We start from the raw sequence: 15,623 nt of genomic DNA, 5'->3' as shown, positions 1-15,623 counted from the left end.
CAGATCGTTAAGATTGCGGGTATGAGTCCCAGGGATTTTTAGAAAATAGGTAAGTACAAAGTAAGGACTTAATTACAGTTATTTTTTATAAATTGTTGACAAAGAATTTTTTTATATTTTTTAGAATTCTTTTACTGAGGGAGCAATCATAGAAAGAATCTTGAAAAAAGTGAACGTTTTCACATAAAAAAACGCACAGAGGTCATCCCATCCATACAGAGCTTGGGGCCGACCCCAATCTTTAAGGCTGTTTGACTTATTTTTAATATTTTTCTTTATGGTTTTTCTTTGAAACAAGATGGAAACAAAAAACTGGTAGGCCTTCTTAATTCATTTTGATAGAAAAAAAAAAAAATGAGAAAATAAAACACCTCCGACGGGACTCGAACCCGCAATCTTCGGCTGGCAGATTAGGTGCTCACCTGGCATCCCAAATAGGAGGCCGACGCCTTATCCATTAGGCCACGGAGGCGAGCATGTCTAAATAGTTAAAATGTTTATATTTGAACGCAAGGCTCAAAACAATGGCCATAAAACGCGCGGTTACTAAGGCTGTTCGATCTCGTGATTTTCGAGATTTCCGACAAAATGGTGAGTAGATGTGATCAGATCAAAGCTCTTGGTTGTTTCATTTTCCTATTAGATGCCTTTGAATTCCATGATTCTTTTGCAGGAGGGTTAAGGAAAGTGGTTTCTTAGGCCTACGGGAAGGAGGAGTAAAGAAACTCTAAAAGCATGTTTGCAACACTTTAGAACACTTTGATGTTCGCGAGTTAAAAATTTTTCTCGGGCTGCAATCTCAACTTTAAACTGCTCATGAAATTATAACAGCTTTTAGAAATCTTAAATGAACGAATATTGGGGCTTTTATGCCAATCTTCGATTGTCGCTGAGAGTTGGTTACTGTGCAATGTAAAGTTTGCAAGCGCATGTAGACGGGACTGGAACCCGCAATCTTCTCTGCAAATTCCCATCTGACTGGTTCGAGTCCCGCGCGCTTGGTATTTTGTAAATATAATACAAAACTTAGGAAAATTTATTGGCCAAATTGGTCACTTGCTGTTTTACTCTTTTTTTTTTCAAACAAGGTTGACGTGTACTCTGTTATTGTGAAATTCTAGTGAATTTGTTTCTCTATTTCTTGCCAGGCTAATCCTTTACCTCATGGTTTAGACAAAATACCTGATGTCCAGGGATACCTTGTTTTAAATTCAGATGGAGCAGTGCTTTCTGTAAGTGTGAATTTTGTTAATTATCAGGGGGAAGTCACTAAGTTTGCAAAACCTAGCTTGTTGCTCATTTCTCAGTCACCTTGATGTTTCTGTAATGTGGAGTGACTTGAAGAAGTGTGGGTTATTTCGCATTGTTTATAACCTTCCCCCAGAGAGTGCTGCCTACCGTATTTATTCGATTAAACGCCTCCCTGGAATAAATGCTGCCCTCAAATAAACGCCGCATTTTAGAGCAGAAAATTATATTAATGAATGCTTCCCTCGAATAAACGCCACATCATGATGCGAAGTTTATTCGAGTATAAGACTCAAAAAGCAAATGCGGTAATTATCAAGTTAAAGATGAATTCCAGTCCGTACTGCGCAATCTCGGCTGCAATGTTTATGTGAGCCTCACATGAAGGAATGTTTACAAGCAAAACTAAAAATTCCGTGACAAACTTACCTTTTTCTTCATTATTAACGCCAGATATCCGTGCAGAACAAATAGTAACGAGTAGAAGAACCTTGACTCTATTTCAAACCGACGTTTCAGCTCATCGGGAATTCTTGAAAGAAAGGAACTTTAATGGCGGACTAAAAAACTTTCTGTATGCCGTCATCGAAGTGTAACGTTTCAACGAATTCAAAACAAAAATGAATGTCTGCGCAGTACGGACTGGAAATCAGCTTTTAAGAAATCCTAAAATAATTATTTTCCTTGATTGAAACAATGTTTTGAGATAGTGAAAATGACTTTTGAGTTAAAAAAAAAAGCCTTAGATGGAAATGAAAGTGAAATAGATTCACTAACATTTCATTTTAATGAAAAGCTACTTGACCCAGTAACTTGTAAAAGTAAGCAATTCTATGAACTGCTACTCTCAAAAAGGGCAACGGTATCGAGGGGTTTTAATAAACTTAAAGAAGATTTTGGATTAGATGATACAACTGTGTCAAAGGCTTTTCTTAATTTAAAGTCTATTTTATCGGAAACCTTTGTTAGAAGTTTTCAATTTAAACTGTTAAATGATATTACATTCACTAATACGCGGTTAGCAAAAATCGGTTATGTTCCAAATGATACTTGTACATTTTGTAAAAATGAGTCAGAAACAGTATATCATTTATTCTACCACTGCTCTTTGACACATCTCTTTTGGGAACACTTTAAAAATTTCTGGTTTGTATTAACAGGCCAACAGGAGGAACTTACGCTAAAAGACGTGTTCATTGGGAAAATAGAAAAAAGTGATTTGTTGAAATATTTTTTAATTCTAGCAAAATTGCATATCTGGTTGAGTCGGAAACATTCAAAAATCCCAAATATTGATGTATTTAAAGAACTAGTTGATCTAAAATATAGAACTGAGAAGTATATAGCAGTAAAAAATAATATGCAGAGCAAATTTCAGACTAGATGGCATTTATATATAAGTAATAATAGCTAAATCATAAGTTCTTACGAGTAAGATAATGGTAAATAGATAAGATAGTACATAGGTATATTGTAACGGTGTCATTGGTATATATGCACCGCAAATTTGTATATAAGTCTGTAAAATTGTAAAATTTTCTGTTTGCAAAACAATGGCAATAAATATGTGGGGAAAAAAAAAAAAAAAAAAAGACTTTTGAGACAAGCACTACACCATGTTCCTGTTTTTTAAAGTTCAAATGTTCAGTTACCATGCTATTGTTTGCAAGAAATAAATTGAATTTTAAATAAACGCCATCCTCGTTAAACGTCGCACTCTAATCGTGAAAAATTTAAAAAACTCCACAGCGTTTGTTCGAATAAATAGAGTATACCTACATTCATGGACAAAACTGTTGAGACATTTGACATTTTCCCGACATATTTAAGGTAGGGGGGCAGGAGGGTGGTAACCTGGGAGAAGATAGAGCAGGAAGCAGGATTCCTATGGTGGTGGGCAAATTGGAGAAAATGAGTAAAAATTCATTATATTTCACAATAGATATGGGACAGAGAACCATTACAGGGCTGCAAATAACAGTCAGTCATCTGACATTGGTCAACCAAAATTTGCTTATGTCTGACGAAATCCCAAGTGTGGTCGGACATGATGTCCGGACAATTTTTTGATCCTAAATCATTTTACGGTAACAATGAATAAAATTCAACCAATTTGGTTTTTGGTGATGTCCGACCACAATTTTTTTTTGTTCGACCAAGAAGGTGTCTTAGTAAGACAGATGTCCTTTCAAGTGAAAAAAATTATTTGCAGCCCTGGAAAGGGGTGGGAAGAGGAAGTAAAAGGTGAAGGGGAGCAGAAGGTTCAGACCCTCCTACCCCCAAATTTGAGGTTATAAACGAGTATGTTGGCTTTCTTTCCCTCTCTCACTCCACCCTCAATGTTGTTTTTAATCAAGGGAATCATGCTAGGGAACCAAGTGTGAAGACAGCCTTAGTTTAATTTGTGTACATTTGTTTCCTTCTAGTCATCTGGTGACCTTGAAAATGAAGAAAACGTTGCCACATCCATAACTAAGATGCTTCAAACTGCAGCCAAGATACCAATATCAGGGGACAGAACACAGACCTTCAAAAGAATGTCAGGTAGGTTTGGTATTAAGAATGGATATGTTCAGGCTGGATGTTTTCAGGTATCTCTCAAGCAGCCAGAGTTTCAAAGTTTTTCACTAACTTCCAAGACAAACTGTCATGCTTGGATGAACACATAGCTAAAATCATTTATCAGTTATCAAGAGTCCTGGTCAGGAAAAAAATGACTACATTCAGTGACAGAAGTTGAAAATCTATTTCTCACATTGTTGGCTCATAAATAGCTTTAGGTTAAAAAGAAAACTTATGTACTAGTTGTTTTTGCCAGAAGTCGTTTTGCCTCGAGAAAAATAAGAAAATTGCCTTTTCTTGCCCCAAAATGTCAGATTGGCCAAATGAATACCCAAATTTGCCATCATAAAGACTCTTGCATTTGCATATCAAACTGCACAGACAAGTTGGCACACTTTCCACCAAAACAAAAACTCTTTTCTTGTCAAGGAGTCTGAAGATACTACGTCAAAATCATTTTTAATGTTCACTTTTTTATCTTTTGTATTTCTTGTTGCAGTGTATTATAAAGACTTCACCTTGATGGCAACAGTATCTAATCAAAAAGTCTATATAGTCAAGAGACCGTTAAAACAAGAGAGTGAATAGAAAGAGAAATAATATAGTTATAACCATGCAAATCCACTTGGCTGCCTCGGAATGGGACAAAGTGAAATCAAGATGTGGCTTAAAACTCATGGTGAAAAAGATTGACTTTGCAAGCTCCACTGATCAAAATTGTTGCTGTGTCTTGGTTTTGTTTACACAATACCTAGATAGTAAAAGACAGTGGCCAAACGTGCTTTACAGTGAAGAGAAACTTCTCTTCTTCTTTAATACTAAAAACATTATTAGAAATCGTTAATATTTTCTTGCAAAGAATTTTGTGTCAATTTTGGAAATAAAAATTATTCAAATTTCTATCTGTGTCTCTGTTGTGAATTTGAGTACTAGTCGAAGATCTCTAAGGCTTTTATTTATTAGGGACAATTATACAGACTTGAGACAACAGACTTGCTTATGGGTCTTGGTGCATAGGTTTACCAGAACAAGTGTAAGCCTTCTAAAGGGGGGATGAACCCTTATTTTGGACAAGGTACCTGGTTTTTAAGGTGGTATTTCATTTTGAACAAGGTACACTTATTCAAATGTTCTATATTGTGCACACTTGAGTAAATTTGAGAGAACTCAAAAGTCCTTGTGTAAATAGTCAAGAAAAGGACACACAACTTCAAGATACAATTTAAATATTTATTCCCCTAATCAGTACAGGTAATTTCTGAAAATATTTTATCTTCTGACAATAGTATATTCCATTACAATAATTTTTACAATAATATTGATATAAATATGACATTTCAGAAATTTTGTGCTGATTCTACACACCACACCAAAATCTTTCCAATATTGACTTCATAATATTCACAATACCTTCTTTCAGAGCCACAAGTTATTTCCCCAAAATTTATTCAATTATTAATACAGTCGTAAAGATAAAAATTTGTGGTGTTTTCCTACAACACTATATTAATATTATTTCAGTTGAATTCCTAGTAGAATTATTTAGACCCTGCCAGGTTGTTTGGAGCAATAGTTACTTTGGTCAGCAGTAATACGTATGCTGAGACACTGACTAGTGATATTTTTTAAGCATGGCAGGGTCCTTATTAATTTTAATTACACAATTTCCTACACTGGGGGCACTTTTCACTCAACCAAAAATACCAGTTTGAAATTCTAAGTATTCTGTGTGGCAAATGGAACAGTTGTTTCCAGTTAGTTGGGTAGCAACACATAAAACAGGATTGGCACAAAGAATGGCAAATGCCTGGAACAGGCTTTATCTTTACAGAAATGCAAAATCTCTTATTACCGTATAACATGTACATGTAAAACACAGATGTTGAAACTCTTCTAATTTTTTAGCTGAAATTGAATATTAAGCTTCTCAGAAGTATAAACATGAGTGTTGGTATTATTTTTGGTTTGTGAAATTAACAAGTTAATTAACTCACCAAACTGAGGAAATTAAAGAGACAACATTTTACAATGAAAAGCAATATGTTGACTGCTGATGTTGCCAACGTTTTACCTGAATAATAATAACAAACTTAATCTTTGGTTAGTAAGAGAAGGTTCACTCACTATAACTGAGGAAATAACAATATAAATTACAAGAAGAATATCATTTACATTTTTACTAGCACTAGTGTAATAATCATATAACCTATCATTCTTCAAACAAATACTGTTTATTTGCATATACCACACTCACTTTAATGTCACATCTGAGTTATACTTTATTTTTTGTATTTTTAAAAGCTGGAACTCACCAACATAAATTCTAATATCTTAACTACATGTAAGTCAGTTTAATTGCTGCAACAAGATGGCAGACATTACTGGGATGGAAGAAACTAGTAGACAGTCAAATTTTCTTTACTTGTCACAGGTTTGATTCCATTGGTTAATTGTTCAGAGGGGAAAGAATAGACTTTTTACAATTTTCATAATACATTTTTGGGCGTTTTGCCCTTTACATGTGTTTGTACATTCTCTTCCAATAAGGAGGTAAAATTCTATTATAATTTTAAGATCTTTTGGTAAAAATAGGAAATGAAATTACCCTTAGGTAAAAATTACTTTGATATGAGAGAATGAGAGATGTTTCTGAGGCTTTCCAAGGGGTAAAAGCGAAAAGTGACATGACCCTGAATACTGGCGACACAGGAACAATTTTACAACAACAAGCGACTTCAGTACGGCACTGAGATGCGACAGCAACAGAAGGCGACAGCAGTACAATAGGGGTGAAAAACACAGCGACATTTACAGCTGTTGGCTAGGTGACATCGATTCTCAGAAACGCGACATTGCGACACAGCTTCCCCCCTTGGAAGGCCTCGTTTCTCTGTCCAGCAGACTGACTAAACAGCTAATAGATTGTAAACTCTTTTGCCTGTCTTGTAATTATTTCTCAATTTCTCAAACCCTAGATTTCTCAAAGCTCCTGATAACTTGAACCAAAAGCCATTTCCATTGGATTTGCTTCCCTTGGTCGAACACTGCAGTTTGACCCCCGATTTCTCAAACTCCCTGATATTTTAAAGCAGTTTTCGTTTCCTTTTGGAGGTTTGAGAAATCAGGGTTCCATTATATTATTCATATAAATTACACAATAATAATTATTTCCATAAATAAATAATAATTCACTATGATAAAGCCTAAATCACATCAGCCACTACCTAACGCCTGTCACAAACACTTGACATGAATGTGACACTGTCGTGAACCCTGAAGTAACATCCTGTCTTTGTGATGGGCTTCCTGAGAAATCCCTTTCATCTGACTCACCATGCCACTTGCACTTCATAAATTTACCAACCTGAAGAATCAAGGTTTACAAATAAATGCATGTGTCTTGGTAGTAACAAAGCAGGTTCCAGGTACCGGTATGTTTTCAAGGCAAGGTGGGAAAGTGCAGTGGCCTAATGTTAGTGCCCTGGACTCCGGATCGAGCAGTCCAGGTTCAAGACCTGGCCGGTGCAATGCATTGTGTTCTTAGGCAAAACACTTAACTCTCATAGTGCCTCTCTCCACCCAGGTGTATAAATGGGTACTGGTGAATTTGCTGTCAGGGGTAACCCTGTGATGGACCAGCATCCCATCCAGGGGGAGTAGAAATACTCCTAGTCGCTTCCTGCTACTGAAACTGGGATAAGCTCTAGTCTGATGGGCAATAGGCTCAAATGCAGACTTTGCCGAGGTGTCAACAAGGCATTCCAATGGGTCAATTTCCCACTGCTCCCACCAAAGCATAAGAGGTTTTCTAATAATTTGTTCCTGGCATGCATTGTTGGTGTGGAGAAGCAGTGTGTGCTTGTGAGATTCATAAGAATGTACCTCATGTAGGCCTTCTTGCACTGCTAAGAACTCCACATTCACTGTTACTGAAGACCCAGATGGACAGCACCTACGGTTGACAAGAAAATGGTTAACATACATACAATTATAGTACTCCAAAATTGAAACAATTAATACAAACATGCAGCTATTTCTAATAACTAGTTCTACCATATAACAACTAAATTGAATTTAATGGCTCCAATAGAATTTTGGAAGGCAGATAATTTTGATCTTTACTTTATGGAATGACAAGTTATCACAGATTTATCTTCAGACAACACCTATCACTAGACGCACTTCACCCAGGTTAGCAGAGCCAAAAAGTGCTACAGAAATCAGAGCTAAGATTATTTTACATACTTTCTGCAAAGACTGATGTGAATCTAGAATCTTCATTTATACTGTATAATAAATAATTATTAAAGATCAAAATAAATTGCGGTACTACAAAACTTCTCTGCTTACCCTATTCTCACTTTAGGCTGTAGACACACCACAGACTGCTCAGTGGCAGAGACATCCTGTGTTCTTATCGAGTCGTCATTAACTGGACTCCAGATGAGAGATACATTCCCATCATCTTGGTCAGTGTTGGTGACTGTGTATTTCACCTGGAATCTTTAAACAACATAACAGTATAAGGAAATTAAAGAAGATATCACATGCTGGATGATGAATCTTAAAAAACCTCTTTTAATTTTACAGTGCTGCATGCCATATTGGTGCCACTGGACAAAGTTTTTGATTAATTTGTTATAACTTTTTGACATCTTTTTGACACAAAAAAAAAAAAACTTTCTGATGGCTTCTGTTTCAAATGCCCAATCAAAATGAGGAAATAAGTGAGAGAAGTGGGCCTGAGAACTGTTGGAGAACAAATGTATAAGGTCTCAAATCAAAATGTAATACCTTTTTCCTTTTCTGACACTTGATTGGCAACTTGCCCTGACACTCACAGAAGATCTTCTTACAACAAAAACAGGGAGACTGTTAAAAAAGAAAACAAACAAAGGAAAAAACGCATGTGAACAATGAAGTGAACATTTCTTGCCAAGTGGACTGTAAGTGTTTACCTGTAAGTGTGTAAGTGTGTACCTAGAGTTACTGTATAACATTACCGTAAAAACCCGCAGATAAGCCATACCTGTTTTCCAAAAATCTTCCCTCCAAATTGAGGGTGCGGCTTATCTGCGGGAACATTTGAAAAGGTGTCGAAAATTTTCGTGAATTGACACTTTTATGGAAAAGTATGCAAATTAATATTACATAAACTACAAGGGAGTATTAGTCATTGGTCATTGCTTTTGCAAGTTTGAAAGCCCCTTAAAGCTGTAACTTGCACTGACAACGATGGCCTATATTTTCAACAGAATAAATATTGATACACCACGAGCGAGAAAATACCACAAGTACTCATGTTCGATGAAGAAGACTCCTGAAGACTCGACTTTGGATTTTCTTTGATTTACTTTCAAAAAACTTTTTTTCCAAAATTTGAGTTGCTAAATTCAGGGTGCAGCTTATCTGTGGGTGTGGCTTATCTGCGGGTGTTTAGGGTATTTATTTTTAACTGGAAAGTTAACAAAAAAGTAGCTACCTGTAAGTGGTGTTAATTGTTTGATACCGTTCCTTCAGTGTTTCAACACCCCAAGTGATGGAGCCCTTAAGTGCCACTTCAAGTTGCTAAAAATTTAGAAAATATATTTTAAACACAATCAATTTATCTCTTCTGTAATGGTGATGAAGCTATCATTATAATAGTGTATTGTACAATGTGTTTTTTTGTTAAATTAATTAAACCAGTATATTGTAGATTTTTCGTACATATGTAATGTTCAGCGGCATAAGATCATAACATCCAAACCACCAACACAGTTATTCCTTGTTAATAAAATGAGTTTGAGAAAGTTTATAAAAAGGGTACAAGAAAATATAGTCCCTGATCTATACCTTGTTAAAAGCCATCTGGTTTTCATGATAGATGATTCTAAACAAAAATGCATAGTGCTCCCACGGTCTGAGAAGAATTGGATGCTTGCTTGATAAATTCTCACTGGCTGTGACTGGGAAAACATCTAAACAGGAAAACCTGCTGAAGTGAAAACAGTCATGCAAATAAAATTTAAAAAAATATGTTCCATCACATTTATGTTGGTAAATGCAAGTGTATCATCCCTGAAAATAATTTATAGTGTGTTATTTAGGACTTTCATTTAGACAATAATCTAATCAGTTAATATACTTTTTTCTAATAAACTACTTGTTAGAGTATGATTTTCAATTGCGCAAAAAAATTTGGAATTATACATGTAGCTTGAATTTGTTTTACAATGCTTGATGCGACTGCTTTTAAAAAAACAATTGCCAAAAGAAAAAGAATAACTAAAGATAAGGCTTACCTTGGTTTTGATTCCTGTCTCATGTGACCCTGGTTGTGGATCATGTTCTTTTCATTTTCCGCAGCGACATCAGAACTAGTGTGTACATCAACTTCATTAAGATTGACTGATTTACCCAAAATATTGATAACTGGAAGTAAAAAGAAAGAAAACAAGCTCTAACTTGAAGAAGAAGAAATTAAAAAACTCTACTAAAGAGACAACCTTTTCAGATGTTTAATTTCTCCCAGAAATCTGACTGGAATTTCTGGAAATTTTTGGCAAATGGTTTAACAACCTTTATGTCTCCCAAGATTACAGTAAATTAAATGTTAAAATGTACCTTCAATGCACAGAAAATGCTTGCCAGCCACTTGAAAGTACTTGCAGCAAAGAGTTGGAGGAGTAACAACAGGAAGGGTAGCATTAACTGCAAATCAAGCAGCGATAGGTAATTTGATTCATCAGCTCAAGTAGCAGTATACACCCATACTAAAAACAACACATGTTTTTTACATAGTTACTCAACCGAGTAGCTGTGAGGAGATTTATGCCAGTTTGGTACGAACTACATGGACAAGTAGTCTAGAGTAAACTTGACCTCGACAAAGGTGCTTTACAGCCCCGGGGGTACTTGGAATTTCAAGTGATGGGGATGATCGAATGGGGGCAAAAATCAAGACCCAAAAAAATCCCCAGGGCTTTCAACAAAGCCCCCCAAAAATCCCTAGACCAAAAATTAACCCTCTTTACTTGCAGAATTACTTAGCTAAGGTACTACCACAAATCTTTAGATTGTTTGTAATACCCCCCAAAAAACCCTACTTCAATCTATAAAATACTTGCCGAATTTTCCTACCCAAAAAAATCTCAGAGTAAAAAAATTTCAAACCCAAAAAAATCCTTCGATCAACACGTCACTTGAAATCCCAAGTACCCCCTGGGCTTTACAGCCAAGGTGGAAATTCATCATGCTCACATACCAGTAATTGCAACAAATTTCCATGTTGAAATCAACCATCCCATGTAATCAGTCCCTCAAGAGGGCAAACCATGAAATTTTGTGGCCTTTTACATAATATCAGTGATATTTTATGTGATCAGCACTCCAGTATATGTAGTATGTATTTTCCCTAAACAGTTCAACCATTGCATGCATGGTATAACAAACTTGGATATAATGAACTTAGAACTGCATTAATTAGCAAAATAAATACACATTGCAGAATTGGCCATCATTAAAAATTATTAAGACATGGACCAAACTTTGTCAATGTACATGTATACCACAAACATTGGACATAATGACTCAAATTTGAGGAACTTAGAGAGCAGATTGATGACAGGAATAAAAATCATCAACTTGAAGATTTTCTCTTAACTGAGCTTACCTATACATCTCCATGCATTCTTTGATTCCTCTATAAGATCTTCGGGATCATGGTCCACTAAATACTGTTTAAAGTCATTGCTGTGAAAAGCTTCTGTTTCACCAGAGACATTTAGTTCAGGTGTCCAGACATTCACTGACAGACGCATTCTCCTCGTCAAAGCCGGCAACGAGTCCAGGAGAACATTCAATGGGTAAATGATGTCCCCACGAGTTGTAATTTTTGGCTCTACCTGTTAATAAAGAGAAAAAGATCTGTCCTTAAGAATTATGAATTCATGTGGTTATAACTCTTCAAGTACATCATTCAATGAAAATCTTAATTTTAGAATTAAAATAAAATAAATAACTAAATTACAAATAAATTCCCAAATCATAACAAAATAAAATAGGAATTTACTGTGGCACATCCACAGAGTGGCAAACAAATTTTAGAATCACATTCTGTGGTGAAGGAAATGGAATAAATGTATGGTAACTTGGATAATGTACAATTTATGTACTTGGATAATGTAAATATTATATAAATTAAAATATGTTGAGTTCCATAATAAAATAATTACTCAGAAAAGAAAAAGTCTCCCATAGCCCATCATTGATTAAAGCACCCAACTTTTATCTGGAAAGTCATTGATTTGACCATCCTTGGTGACTCAGAATTTGTCTTTTTTGAGTACTGAGTACTGTTATTTGAGAAACGTCTGTCAAATGGATAGACATTAATCTAATGGATATTTGAATGACTGAGGCAAGTTCCATGAGGGTTTAACACTTAATTACCCAGTAGTTCTTTGCACTTAAGTCCCTTGAAACAAGGTTAAAGGAAGCCAAAAAATGAAGGAAATCAGTTAACTACTTGCACCCTTCTCAAAATGGTAGAAAAACTGAGGGCAAGATTTCCGCACAGGACCCTACATTAATTATGCATACAATTTTCTGACTGATTCGTTCTTTTCATGATTGCTCTTTATGTATAGTGATAGTATGAAATAGTTGCATACATAATTAATGTAGGGTCCTGTGCGGAAATCTTTCCAAACTGAGTGCTTATAAATGTGTGTAGGCTCCCTTACAGTTGTTTAGGGAGAAGTGTTGCATGACGCCACCAAATAATGACTACACGGGAGGCTAATTATGCACATAAAGACTAATAACCAAAGATAACCTTTTCAAATTGTCATTGATTAGCACAAGTGCCCACTTGAGAATCTTAAAAAAATCTTTCTTCAAGTTTCAATATTTCAATATATTTAATAACAGAGCATGGGGCTGAATCAATTTTGTGAGTTTGATATTGAAACACGTTGCTACTCCACTGATATTCAGAGGGATATGCTATCCCTGGATAAATCACTATCCAATGGAAAGGCTTGTGGCTTTTGTCAATATTCATTCACTAGTAAGTTATTCATCCAGTGTAGGTGTACAGGACAGTAAATATTATCCTTTGAACAACCTGGCACTGTTAATCACATTCAGCAATATTGTGCAGTCTGTATATAAACACTACTAAATTTAAGCACACATCTCTTTTTCATATTATCCTTCACACAAGAATAGCATTCGTGGATAAAATTAGAATGATAGGATTGTTCCCGGGATTTATTAAAGTAAGCTTACGTATATGTATATCCATAAAAAAATATACATAAACAACATCATGAACAAAAAAGATTTTGAAATCAATTTGAATTTTTTGTTGCACATGAGAAACAAAAATAGCAAAAAGCGCACATTCTGTCTGACAAATGATCCCGAAATATCAGTTTAATAAATTATAGGCTTTTTTTGTTTTTTGCGCAAATTATGAGTCTAGCGAAGTGTAAGCTTATGTTTTTAAAAAAAAATAAAGCTTACCTTTTTTCTCAAGTCAGGCTCTTTTCCCTCCACTTTCGAAGAGCTGATAGGCCAACAAGTAACAAGTCCGCCTGCATGTGTATCATCTTTTCTGACCATCAAATCAATGCTGCTCACACTTACAGACGTACTCACACGCAGCAAGCGTTTTTGCCATGCTTGGAAATTTTCATCTGTCCGATTTTTTCCTCGAAATTGGGCTATCAGAAAAAAGCACAGACGCTCTCCAGCGTAACATGAATTTCTCGAGCCTAGCTCTATATCTGAAACAGGATCATTGGTGAAAACGTGGGGCAGAAAGATCAAAAAATTGCTGTCTAGTTCTTTGCCCGCCATGTAAACCGGGTCGCCATTTTTTCTCCTTGGTGAATATATACTTCATATACGATGATTGTTATGTCCCAGTCAGGCACCCAGTCCCAGGGGCCGTCCGCCTTGTTTGTAAACACGCAGTTTTGATGTGTTCGACGCTCAAACTCAAACGATGGAAAACTTTGACTATTTTATGGAGACTTGTTAACTTCTTGCAAATTGGGGGCTTTTGAAACACATGCTCCATATTGCATAATCTATACACGTGAAATCAGACACTTTCGAAAACGCTGACGCAGTTCCAAATTGCGAATCGTGTCTGAAATCATGTCTGGAATTAATTATGCTCTATTTTCGTCTCAAAACTCCCACTGATATTCTGATAAGAACTTCACCCGGGGAATAAAGCTTAATCACCTGTCGCTGGAAAATATAGACGGCAAACTGATTAAGCGGTGAAAAATAAACAAAATGGATAAAACAACTAAAATATTTTGAAAAAACTTTGCCCTGTCGCTATTCGAAAACAATCAGCGTCGGAAATCAAACCTAGGGTTTTTCGTTTCCTCAGAAACGGTTTGGTATTTTTTTTTCGGATTCGATGTGAGCTATTTACACAGCAGGGGCTACTATCCAATCAGAACAACGCTCGTAACCACAATGTCCACACGTTTTAGTAAAAGCAAACAAATTGTTAAAAACATGTTCTTCAAATATCGAAAATATATTCGTCAGGAAGACGAAAAATAATGCAGACTTATTACAAATAGAAATATTAAACTGACGACTGCAATACTTCTAAGTTCGATTAAAGCGATGTATCGGTGAAAATATAGTAGTAAGAGGCCTTTCCGTGTTTTATTGTTATGTAAATATTCTAGCTTTCTATTTTATAGTTGACTTTGTAAATTTTCCACCAATAAGAGCACTAAGAAAAGCAAACAAGACTAGATGTCTTCGGATGTCTCGTGTTTGCTGGCACGGAAGGGTAAAAGAATTTGCATGCATGCAAAAAACTTGTCTGTTTCGCAATTCTTCCGTAATACTCCAATACTGATTCTCGACCTAGTTTCTTCTCAAAAATTTTACAAACCTATCTCTCCTCAACCTTTCCCGCCATACTTATCACTCATATTTTTATTATGCTTATCGCTCCGCTCTCCGGAAACGGAATACTATTTCCTTTTGAAATAACTGCTTTTTTGAGATTTACTTTAGAGGTAATTTTGTAAAACAGAACAATGGTTAGTTACCCTGGGTACCAGAGGATTTTTTCTCGCGACCGGTGAATACTTCGGCGGCCGAAGGCCGTCGCCACGAGTGGCGAAGCCGCGGGTCACAATTAAGACATGACTGACACCGGAAACCGCGCAAGAAAAACCTCTGGCACCCAGGGTAATGGTTAGTGCGCTTGACTTTGGATCGAGGGGGCTTGGTTCGTGCCCTGACCCGGGTCACTGTATAAATAGTTACCAGCAAATGTAATTCTGGGGGGAAATAACCCTGCGATGGACTAGCATCCCATCAAGGGGGGAGGAGTAGAAATACTCCCATCCACTTAATGCTACAGAAACAGGGATAAGCTCCAGCAGACGTAACCTCACCCAATTTGAATAAGATTTTTTGCTGAACACAACGATTTGAAACGCTGACAAGGCAAGCTAATGATTGGAAGAATCAAACTACCACTAGAAATTTAAGTTTATTTTGTTCACATATATAAATGTTTCTACAAATTTATTCATAAAATATAAATATAATCGCTCAGGTATATTTCAGTTCTGGACAGAATATAATTCTAGGAAATGTCCTAAATCAAATATTTAAGAAAAGTTAATATAATCTTAGGATCAAATATGATAAAATCGATTAAATTACACAATTTTACTTTGGTACTTTTTGAATCTCGTACAAGAAGAACTTGGGCGGGCTTGGAAAAAGAAGCTTCTTCCCACCTCCCGTGACATGCTGGCCCCGGGGGGCGGCGCCGC

General features: G+C 36.0%; 2 protein-coding genes and 1 non-coding gene across 4 annotated transcripts; 1 reads left to right on the top strand and 2 right to left on the bottom strand.

Moving 5' to 3' along the window:
- Nucleotides 1–368: 368 nt before the first annotated feature.
- On the bottom strand, nucleotides 369–472 carry Trnar-ccu (transfer RNA arginine (anticodon CCU)). Its single transcript has 2 exons — nucleotides 436–472; nucleotides 369–404 (listed from the first exon to the last, which is right to left on the bottom strand). It is a non-coding gene; the product is annotated as a tRNA-Arg (tRNA).
- Nucleotides 473–548: 76 nt separating this feature from the next.
- On the top strand, nucleotides 549–4,412 carry LOC144662698 (ragulator complex protein LAMTOR4 homolog). Its single transcript, XM_078523554.1, has 4 exons — nucleotides 549–591; nucleotides 1,149–1,232; nucleotides 3,675–3,792; nucleotides 4,310–4,412. The coding sequence occupies exons 1-4, from the start codon at nucleotides 589–591 to the stop codon at nucleotides 4,396–4,398; spliced, it is 294 nt and encodes a 97-aa protein (XP_078379680.1). The 5' UTR covers nucleotides 549–588; the 3' UTR covers nucleotides 4,399–4,412.
- A 1,752-nt stretch (nucleotides 4,413–6,164) lies between these two features.
- On the bottom strand, nucleotides 6,165–15,593 carry LOC144662927 (trafficking protein particle complex subunit 14-like). 2 transcript variants are annotated; one of them, XM_078523861.1, is made up of 10 exons: nucleotides 13,321–15,593; nucleotides 11,465–11,696; nucleotides 10,417–10,503; nucleotides 10,095–10,224; nucleotides 9,646–9,787; nucleotides 9,293–9,378; nucleotides 8,605–8,682; nucleotides 8,161–8,313; nucleotides 7,693–7,762; nucleotides 6,165–7,174 (listed from the first exon to the last, which is right to left on the bottom strand). In XM_078523861.1, exons 1-10 carry the CDS (start codon nucleotides 13,654–13,656, stop codon nucleotides 7,031–7,033), a joined length of 1,458 nt encoding a protein of 485 aa, XP_078379987.1. In that variant the 5' UTR covers nucleotides 13,657–15,593; the 3' UTR covers nucleotides 6,165–7,030. The 2 variants fall into 2 exon arrangements, with proteins under 2 accessions (XP_078379987.1, XP_078379988.1); XM_078523862.1 differs by having other exon boundaries at nucleotides 9,646–9,784.
- Between the last annotated feature and the right edge of the window lie 30 nt (nucleotides 15,594–15,623).

This window comes from Oculina patagonica, chromosome 8 (assembly GCF_052425735.1).
Source record: "Oculina patagonica isolate OP01 chromosome 8, crgOcupat, whole genome shotgun sequence".
Classification (NCBI taxonomy): Eukaryota; Metazoa; Cnidaria; class Anthozoa; order Scleractinia; family Oculinidae; genus Oculina; species Oculina patagonica.
This window is presented reverse-complemented; position numbering and strand designations above follow the sequence as displayed.